This window comes from Eurytemora carolleeae, unplaced genomic scaffold, assembly GCF_000591075.1.
Source record: "Eurytemora carolleeae unplaced genomic scaffold, Eaff_2.0 scaffold1064, whole genome shotgun sequence".
NCBI lineage: Eukaryota > Metazoa > Arthropoda > Copepoda > Calanoida > Temoridae > Eurytemora > Eurytemora carolleeae.
In genome coordinates, this window is record NW_019396961.1 from 110,098 (window position 1) to 121,340 (window position 11,243).

Consider the following 11,243-nt stretch of genomic DNA (forward strand, 5'->3'; position numbering starts at 1 on the left):
ATTTATCAAAAAATTGACAATAATTACTTTGTTTTGTTTCAGAGTTGGGATAGGATAAAATAATTTCTGGGCCGAGCGCTGAGACAAGAATAGGCTAGGGGGACGAGCGCTGTGACTAGGCTAAAATAAAATAATTTAAACCGATTGCTAAATACTAAACGTAAAATCAAAGCATTCATGTGAATTATGAATTACTTAGAGTACTTACTGAAAAGTTAAAAATTTGATTTCTTGACTTTAATTCAGACGAACATAGAAACGATTTTAGAAACAGAAACCATTTATATTAATTTATCACTGAAACTTCTAAACAAATATCATTTTGATCGTCATGTGAAAGGCCATTAAGAAATACAATTCAAAATCCATTATTTTGTTTATAAAAATAACACAGGTTCTTTAAAATGAGGCATTCAAGTCCTGCAGAAGGGTTTAGGACTTTAATCAGGATCAATGACTTGAAGATTTCAATTAAACTTCTCTGTTTTTCTATTTGTTTGTTGTCTGTAAAAAACTGCGCAGCTGTTATGTTACACCCGTGGCACATTAACTGAATAATACGCATGCGTAAACAATAATTATACAGCTGCGCATGCGCCCTGGATAGATTGTAATAAATCTTCTCGATAATCTGCAGTTGGCAACTACTCGATAAAAATGCATTTGTCACAAGACTGTCTAGTCTAGACCAAGGTCCAGGGTCGTAACCTAGGCATAACAGGGGGTCGAGGGGCATAAAAGCATGGCACGAATTTTTTTTCACGGGTAGTCCGAATATCTAATTTTTCCTCATTTGATAAAATATTTGCTACCAGCTATATACTAATTAAGTGCCCGGCCCGTGAAATTAAAAAAATCGAACTTTGAAAAATAGTTTAATTTTGAAAAAGAAAAATTTGTTATTTGAAAAGAAAATTGAATTTTGAAAAAAAAATTGTATAGCTTTTTTTTGCCCCGGGTGTGGGACCCATATACCCGTGGGTTTTTTTTTTAAAAATCAGACAATTTGGTTCAGCCGTACTTCGCCCCAAAATTTCTTCGGGTAAACCCCTTGTAAGATAGAATTTGTTAAATGTGCGGCATTTGGGAAGCGAAGCCTTCCCGCCACTCGCTTCCGTTCGGGCAATGCCTGCAAAATCTATAGGTTGATGTTAAAGTTTTGATATTTCGTAGTTCTGGTGATGTAGTATCTATTTCTGCAGCCAATCAGAGCCAAGAATTAATTATAAAATGACAAATCAAAATCGCGCATTGTTTTTAATCCATCCAATCAGATTCGGATTCAAGATGTTTCATACCAATCATATCACAGAATAAGCGGAAATTTTACAAAATAGTTGTTATTGAAATATTTTTTCGATTTTTTTCTCACAATTGGCTGAATTTAAGAGTCATTATACTTCTTTGTCTTACGTGTAGTTTTTAATAGTCATTGTCAAATATCCCATTTAAGAATTGGAACAGGTCAGTCAGAAATTAACTTATTTATTTTTAAGAAATATTTCAAAATGTTCCGAGTGTTATCTCTGTTATCAGTGAATCGACTTATTTCTCCTGCAGTTTCATACTCCTCCTTCCCCTTACACAATCCATATTATTATTCATGTAATCAAATATGTAATTTAAACCCTCAAATTACTATTAAAAACAATCATTGTCCATTTCTGAACCTTAAATCATCTAGAAGTGGGTTTTCAACCGCTCAATACTTCCAATACTTAAATTCAGGTAATTACAAAAGCTAAAATAAAAACTTGGGAATCCGCGAAAATTTCTTGAAAAATTCGCAAAATTAGTTCAAAATAAATTCTTGTTCAAAATGGCTGGTTTATTCTTTCTCTGTTCCCTTTATAATGGTAATACATTTAGCAAGATGAAATATTTATATTTTCTGGCATTTATTTAACACAATTGTTTAAGAACAAAGGTTGTAAATTGAATTTTGAGAATATTTTGTTCCAGATCTGAAAATGGCTCCTCCATCAGGTGTAACCATGAGCTACGATTATAGAAAACAATCTGCTGATAGTATTATAGCTGCAGCTGAACAACTGATTAAGGTATTCTTTTAAAATCTATTGCAAGAAAGTTAAGTAATTCTTAGAATTAAAATATTATAAATGATAAAATTCAAGTTTTTTCGCCTAAGTTTAATTATTTCGGTAAGCTGCTATTAATATTGAAAGAGATATTACAAAATGTCTTACTTGACACGGGTTCTTTGCTGAAAAATAAATGGTCATGTACAAAATTGATAGGAGGGTCGGGTCCAAAAATCGTATACTAGGACAGACCCGAACGATTTTTACCCTTACATTCACCCATGGAATAATGAGGTTGTTTATTTTCTTGTAAACTCTTTGTTTAAACCCCACCGGCGGCCCCTTCTTTGAAATTTTTTCATAAAGAATGTTTGGTCTTTTTTATGTTAAAGTTGTTTTGACTATAGGATGATTAGGTGGGAAAAGATGATTTTTTTGGGAAAAAATGATTTTTTGGGTAAAATTATCGAAACAAAATTTCCCCAGGGCACCATAACCCATATCCCGTCACCCCAGCTGGGATGGATAATGCCTCATAATATATTTCCCTCAAATATTCCTTTTTCTCTGCAGGACTTGAAGGTTGTGTACGATAAGATTGGAGCTCTAGAACCTGCTGCTGTTAATTATGAAACTGTTCTCAAACCTTTGCTTGATGTTGACCGGGAGGGGCAGACCAGAGGAACTGCTATTCAGGTAGAAAATAAGTATTCATAAGGTATAAGGGCACGATTTCTTAGTCTTGTTACCTATAGGTTGTATCTATTTATTAGCTAACAACGCGTAAGCATGATGTGACTTTGGTAGCACGACTAAGAAATTGGGCAAAAAGCTGAAAACTTTCAAATGTTTGACTCATTAATATCTCATTGGTCATAGTCGATCAGAGCAATGATAGAAATCAACAGAAGCTGATCTCAATATTCAGCTTCACTCCCATTCTCAAATTATTTTGACAGGGATAAAATAAATTAGATTGGGAAGTTGTCTCCTAGATTTGGTTCAAAGAAAATGTTGACCTTGTTTAGATAATAAAGAAGTGTAATCATAATTAAACCATATCAGAATCTCTTTTATGAGAAGAAAGATTACCAATGAACTTCGCTAAAACTAATGACAAAACTTAGGTGTATGTTTACATAAGAAGACAATCTCAAATAAGGAAATGTCACCAATTTTGTAAATTTATAATTTGTTGCCCTCTAGTGAAATATATCATGAGCTCTCATGTTGTATTTTCTTCATTGCTCGTCATTTAACAATTAAACTAAGAGACAAAAAGTTTTCTAAAATTCCAATTTCAAACATTTGAGAGAAGCGTGATAAATCATTAAACACTACGGTCATCTTGCTTAATAGTATTAGGACCAAACGATCAAAAATCCTGAGTTATTAAGAAGAAAAAAACATTGACTTTTTATAATATATATTTATTAGCAATTCATCCAAAACACACGATTGTCCACATTAAGTAAATAAACTAAAAATTTATAGAAAATTGTATTTTAATCTGCCATAAATAACTTTTTATTTAATCATTTCTTTTTTTGCAACTTTTGAGTTATGTTTTATGACACTGAAAAAAAAAATTTTTATGTTTTATTACAGTCACATGAAATTGTCAATGTTAAAGCTTGAAGCATTTCAAATTTTTGTCAAAAATGTTTTTTTATGTAATAAACATAAATTACTGGTCAGTTAGTTTACTTTCATCGTTTCATTATTTCCTTTTAACAATGATTTAGAAAGTGCTTACAAACTTAATTTAGAAAATCCAATTCTAAATCTAATTTCAAAAATGACTTTACATAATAAGACATTGTTCTAAATTGAAAAAGAAAATCGTCTTGCATGAGAAATTTATTGTTTCAATCAACACTTGATAAGTTCAGGGGTGTAATCTTGATAATCTCAAGATGAAGCACTTTTATAAATAAACAGCACCAATTTTAAATTGTAAAGAAACAATTTCATTTGTATTTTATTTATTGATTTCTGAATGTTAAATGTCATATCTTTTTGTAAATTTAAATTTAAAAGTGTCTAATATTAAGAATGGATATAAGTCCTGTGACAGTCCCTGAAAGAATTAAAAAGATAATTGTTATTCACGTAATTATAGAACTCGTGACTTCAAAAACATATATTTACAGCCTGGTAATCTTAAAAACCTTTTTTCTTTTTAGACAATTATACTTTGGATTTACAATTCAATACATAGGAGAAAGATGAATTGTTTTTCCAAAATTTAACGAAAAAAAGCATATTAAGAAATGTTTGTCACTTCGCGCTAACATTTCTCATGTACTGCATGGGATAAGAAAGATTTTTCAATAAAATATGAAATAATCCTGTAAACTCTGTTGGTTTATTTTTAGGAAGAACCTTTGAGCTTCAACTCAAACTGTATTTTTTTACATAGTCTTGCTAAAGTATGATCTAGTTTAAAGCTTAAGTCCGCCATATTGCTGATTTGTTGATAACATCACTATATTCTATATTTATCCGAATTATTAACTTGTGTTTTAAGTAAAACTGCTGAAGCTGAGACTCTAAACGATGAATTAAAAAGATATTTGGAGAAGAGTATTATTACAGGTTAGTTATCTTGAGTCTAAACAATATATGATCCTTTCATGCAAGCAATGGTTCATTTTAAACCTTATTAACGATGGAGGGAGGAGTATACAGAAACAGAACAAATCTCATTCATTTTATTCCTTTTTTGCTTATCAGTGTACCGCCAGATGTTTTGGTAAATGAAGTAGTCCTCACTTTTTTTTATAAAAACAAAACCATTGATGCTTTAAATGAAGGGTCATCAAAATCTGGGGTTTAAAGTATCTCTTAATAAACTATATCAAGGATCAAAATAAGATTTTGTATCAGAATCAAATTCAATCAAATCCGACTGAATCTTGTACATAATATGTTATGTATTTTTTATGAATATATATGAATATGAATATGAAAATGAATATGAATATATGAATAATGTATTTTTATATTATTAAGGGAAAAGGAACGGTCTTCATCTTTCTGAAGAAGAGAGAGATCAGATTAAAGTAATTAAAAAAAGAATTAGGTAACCTTTATACATTATACATTAAACAATGCATTATACATAATAAAGTCTCAGTTTGTATACAATCGTCATAGTAATTACAATTAAGACGATTTTCTACTTCAATTTTAATATATGCTTAGCTATTCAAACAGGATGGATACACATTACACATCACACATATAACATGGAAACAAAGAAAAACTGCCAATTTACAGCTACTCTTTGTTTACTTGTAAACTTGTAATTTGATAAAAAGCTTGTTATAAATCCAAATCTAAATATAAAAGTCGTCTTCGTTGTATCGATAAAAATGCCTAATCGGTCGACCTTATGTATTATGTTTAATCCTTCTATTTTGAAGAGATGGGGGGGGGGGGGGGGGTTAGAGAGTTTGTTAATTATAATAATATCCTGTATTTATTAGAGACTAGAAAAGAAAAAAAAGTTTGTGAAAAAAAATAAATTTTTTTTAGCCTAAAACTTCTCCCAGCCACCAATGAGAGTCCAAAAAAATGTTCAGCCCAATCGGTCCAGCCGTTGGCCGGCTATACGCAACATGTATATATACGAATGTTTTGTTTTATTATATTGACTAGCTGAAGGGCCCAGCGTTGCCCGTAGAAAATTTTTTTTTTTTAAATATTCTGTTTTTTAAGCCTTTAACACCCCCCGGCCCCCCATGAGATAAGTGTCCACAAAAAATGTCAGCCCAATCGTTCCAGCCGTTTGGCCGGGTATATGCGACATATATATATATATACGAATGTCTTGTTTTATTATTTAGATATTAGATATTCATTAAAAAATCCTAAAATGTCGAATTGTGTTTGGCTCAAAGTGATTCCCCTTGATCCTAGAATTAAAATTGAATTATATTTTGTATTGTATTGTAGTGAGCTTGGTATTGACTTCCACAAGAATCTAAATGAAGATACGACTCATCTATACTTTGATGTAAGTTATATTCCAGGGGTGAATAATCTCAAAAATTATATTATTTTTGATGCTCTGAGGGAAAAATAAAGTATACCTGACATATAGGCTTAAAAAAGGGGTGTGGGGGGGGGGAATTATTTTTCAAAAAATATTGAATACCTCCCTGGTTTCAGTTAAAATAAAGGAACTGCTAAACGCTAATATTTTTCAAATTCCGCCAAAAAGGGAACTAGACAATTTCTTACTTCTCGGGCAATTTACATCTTATTGTTGATGATATTTGTTGTTGAATAGTATCTGATGATTACGATTACAGTCCTAAAAACTAAAGGGGAGAGGGGAGGAGTCATAAAACAGCGGACACAGTAAACACATCACATTGACAACATCAAATATTGATAAAACTTTATTTAAAAACTATTTTGGAAATTGAAATTATGAAGTTGCACTGTTGTTGTATCCTAGATAAAGGAACTAGAAGGAGTATCTATAGATCTAGTAGACTCCCTGGAGTAGATGAATATAATAATATCCTGTATTGTATCCTAGATAAAGGAACTAGAAGGAGTATCTATGGATCTAATAAACTCCCTGGAGAAGAATGAAAATGGGAAGGTTCAGGTTACCATGAAGTATCCACACTTCTTCCCTGTTACTAGGAAATGTAAAGTACCAAAGTAAGTAAACTTGTTATGCCCCTCAAATACACACTTTAGTTTTTCAACAATTTTACTTTTTAATTGTTGCCATTCAAGTCACCATTTTTAAATCGATTCCTAATAAACTAAAAACAAATTATCGCGGATTTTTCTGTTAAAGTTAATGGATTTTCAAAAATTATAAATGTCGCAGGGACAAAATTTGTCATAAACGCTAAGGTTTGGTGAAATGTTGTTTGAACCAGATCTTGTTCCTAGGACACGGTTCCTGATGGAGAAAACCTTCCAGTCCCGTTGCATGGAGGAGAATACCAAAATTATTGAGGAGATCGTTGAACTCAGGAAACAGCAGGCAGATATATTAGGATACAAGAACCATGCTACCTATATACAAGAGATAAGGATGGCTAAGAACCCTGATACAGTTTCGGAGTTCCTGACTACCCTGGGGGTTAAGCTACAACCTCTGTGGAAGGCGGAAAAGGAGGTTCTCTTGAAACTCAAGAAGGAGGAGACGGAGGAGCTCGGTCTAGAGTTCAATGAGAAGCTGGACTACTGGGATTTCCGGTAAATGACAAAATATAATTTTCAAGGATTCACTTTTTTCACTCCTGAATTGAATTTTTTACGACAGAGTAATAAGTTGAAGAAAATAACGACTTGTAAATTAAAGTCTCGTTTTCTATTTTCCCCCCCTCAATGCATAGGGGAATTTTCAATTGAAAACTGGAAATATTCTGACACTTTTTATGTTTTTAGTTACTACACATCAATGGTGGAAGAAAAACACTACGCTGTAGATCAGGAGAAACTTAAGGAATATTTCCCTATGGAGGTTGTAACCTCAGGACTGATGGATATCTATCAGAGGATTCTTGGACTCAAGTTCACTAAGCTGGTCAACCCAGAGGTCTGGGCAGATGATGTTGAGGTTTATCAGGTAAATTCACTACTCACTACTCACCTCACTACTCACTACTCACTACTCACCTCACTACGCACTACTCACTACTCACTACTCACTACTCACCTCACTACTCACTACTCACTACTCACCTCACTACGCACTACTCACTACTCACTACTCACTACTCACCTCTCACTACTCACTACTCCCTACTCGCTACTCGCTACTCGCTACTCGCTTCTCGCTTCTCGCTACTAGCTACTCGCTTCTCGCTACTAGCTACTCGCTACTCGCTACTCGCTACTCGCTACTTACTACTCACTACTTTCTACTATCTACTCGCTACTCATTACTCACTACTCACTACTCACTACTCACTACTCACTACTCACTACTCACTACTCATTACTCACTACTCACTACTCACTACTCATTACTCATTACTCACCACTCACCACTCACCACTCACTACTCACTACTCACTACTTACTAATTAATACTCATTAGAATTATCTTAGAAATCAAATAATGATAAATATTAAGTTGGTATTTTATTCGGCAGTTGATTCTAATCAAGGTATTGGAAACTCAACAGCTATCAAGGAATTTTACTCTTGCTAATATTTGTTGTCTTGGAATTATCTCCTATTTTTATACATTGTATATATGTATATATAAAGTACAAGTTGAATTACCGCAGACCGTTGTTTGTAGAAACCAATAACTAACAGCTGGTATAGGACAGTTCATTTACTCATATATAGTACAATATATTGTATATATTGTAAATATTGTCTAGGTTGATGATGTTGAGACTGGATCTACTCTAGGATACTTCTACCTGGATCTATATCCTAGAGATGGAAAATATGGACATGCATGCATGGTTCAGCTACAGCAGGTCAATTCACACACATTATATTAAATTCCTTCTTGTAAAACTCACTCTCCGCTAAAACCCTCTATTTCTTCGGTCAGTGTTCTGCAGTAAACACTGAAAGCTTAGTTTAGGGTGAACTTGCTTTTGGGATATATGCATTGTTCAACAATAACGAATAAAGATTTCGGTTTTTTGTTTGCTCAGACAACTAATCTATTAATCAAAAAATATATCAGACAATCGAAATATTTATATATTTGTATTGTGTGCAGGGTTGTCTAGACGGTGAGGGAAAGAAGCAGAAGAGTGTAGTTGCAATGATCTGTAACTTCTCTAAATCTACCGCAGACAAACCTTCTCTCCTAGACCATGGAGAGGTTAGAACCTACTTCCATGAGTTTGGTCATGTTATGCATGGAATCTGTTCTCAAGCAGAGACATCACGATTCTTTGGGACTAACGTGGAGCGGGACTTTGTGGAGGCTCCCAGCCAGATGCTGGAGAACTGGGTGTGGGAGGAGGAATCTCTCAACCTCATGTCATCCCACTACAAGGATGGAACCCCTCTGCCCAAGGATATGCTGGAGAACCTCGTCAAATCAAAGAACGCCAACTCCGGAGCATTCAATCTTCGTCAAATCTACCTGGCAACCTTTGACCAGCGTCTTCACAGTAGTGGGGATAAGGTTAGTACAGCTGATCTAGCTGCTGATACCTATAAAGAGTTCCTTGGTGTTGATACTATTCCTGGAACTAACTTTGCTGCTACATTCGGTCATCTGGTTGGTTATGATGCTCAGTATTATGGATATATGTGGAGTGAAGTCTACAGTCAGGATATGTTCAGCTCAAGGTAATAATCTCTTATAATTATTATTTACTATTATTAATACTAAATAAAATAAAATTGAGATAAGAAAGACAGCCCAGAATGGGATCTGAGCTATGCTTTTATTTATTTATTATATTTGATTTAACTACAACAAACAACTATCTTATTTCTATAAAAATCTTTTCATTTTGATTTTCATAAAAAAAACATTTTTCAAATCTTTGATTTTTCAAGTCAAGACATGGGTATAACATTTCAAGAATCCCCCCCTCTTCGGGAAGGGAAATTGTTGATGATCTGCCGGGGGGAAAATTAATAATAATGCATCAAAAGGCAAATTTGTTCATCTTTTTTTCCCTAAACTAACCAAAATATATCTTACTTCTGAGGGGGGGGGAATGATTTTCAAGAAAATATACACCTTTGGTTAAACATGCTCTTGTTAGTATTTCAACATGATTCTTTCTAAAATGAATTAATGTGATTACAATAACCTCGCAGTATAATTATAATCTGGTTTCAGGTTTGCTAAAGAGGGAGTCCTCAATCTGAAAACTGGTTTAGATTACAGGAACCTTATACTTGCACCAGGTAACAGTCTAACTGGTTTAGAATACAGGAACCTTATACTTGCACCAGGTAACAGTTTAACTGGTTTAGATTACAGGAACCTTATACTTGCACCAGGTAACAGTTTAACTGGTTTAGATTACAGGAACCTTATACTTGGACCAGGTAACAGTTGAACCAAACCAATAATTGTTTGTTAACCTTTGTTTTAAAAATGGTATTAATGATTCACATCTGATTTGATCTAAGATATATTCTTGACAGAGCCATATCTTTTGAATCAATGAGAATCCTTGTTTTAGCTAGCCATGACTTTGGAATATTTCAAAACGAACTCATATCATTCATGGTATGCAGTTCTTAAATAGTAGGTCCTCCAAAGCTGTGGCTTGGCCCAAAGGTCGTGTCTGTTGAACCTACAAACTGAGGTATTGGTATTGCACCTCCATACACTCTATAAAATGTGAAGCTTTTCATAAAACAGAGTTAAAAGTTTCGAAGTTCAACTAAAAAATAACGAATACTGCCCTTTTTTCCTTTAAAAATCCTGCACAATTCAATTCTCAATTTGTAGACAATAGATTTATTTAATTTTTATATTGTATCTGTATCTCTATGATTGTATCTATATCTATATCTATATCTGTATCTGTATCTGTGTCTGTGTATATATGTATGCATGTATGTATGTATGTATGTTTCTCTATCTGTATGTATGTATCTGTTCCTGTAATGTAAGTATATCAATTCTATCTATATCTATATCTGTATGTGTGTGAGTATCTTTATCTGTATATATATATCTGTATCTATATGAATATCTGGATCTGTATCTATATCTAGGTGGATCTAAGGATGGAATGGATCTATTGAAGAGTTTCCTAGGCCGGGAACCTACTCAGGAGGCATTCCTTCAAAGTCTGGGTCTAGCAGCATAGATTATTATAATCATTAAACATGGCGATATAAATATTGATAAAACATTAACTCAGATATTGAGTTTTATGATTGTTTTTTAATTCCCATGTTTATTGATCCTGACTGTAGGAGACCGATTAATGGTTGTTTTTTTATTCCCATGTTTATTGATCCTCACTGTATGAGACCGATTCACAAAACACTGACTGGACATCACATCGCGTTTAATATTGTTAAATATTGTGTTTTCTTTATTTATAACTTGATTATTTTTAATAATGCAGTGTAGGAATAAACTTACAATAAATAAATTTAGCTTAATTTAAAACTAGGGTTTCCACGAAATGGCTAAATCTTTTGCGCAAAATTTGCGCTATTTTCGCGCAAATTTTATTTTTGCGAACTTTTGCGCTATTTTTGCGCATGAAACGC

The 11,243-nt window shown here is 33.1% G+C and overlaps 1 protein-coding gene across 1 annotated transcript; it reads left to right on the forward strand.

Moving 5' to 3' along the window:
- Nucleotides 1-1,482: 1,482 nt before the first annotated feature.
- Nucleotides 1,483-10,880, forward strand: LOC111710536 (thimet oligopeptidase). Its single transcript, XM_023484641.1, has 13 exons — nucleotides 1,483-1,728; nucleotides 1,963-2,060; nucleotides 2,616-2,738; nucleotides 4,526-4,640; nucleotides 5,058-5,127; nucleotides 6,003-6,063; nucleotides 6,595-6,722; nucleotides 6,963-7,271; nucleotides 7,464-7,644; nucleotides 8,411-8,512; nucleotides 8,764-9,344; nucleotides 9,847-9,914; nucleotides 10,737-10,880. Exons 1-13 carry the CDS (start codon nucleotides 1,509-1,511, stop codon nucleotides 10,829-10,831), a joined length of 2,151 nt encoding a protein of 716 aa, XP_023340409.1. The 5' UTR covers nucleotides 1,483-1,508; the 3' UTR covers nucleotides 10,832-10,880.
- Nucleotides 10,881-11,243: the final 363 nt, after the last annotated feature.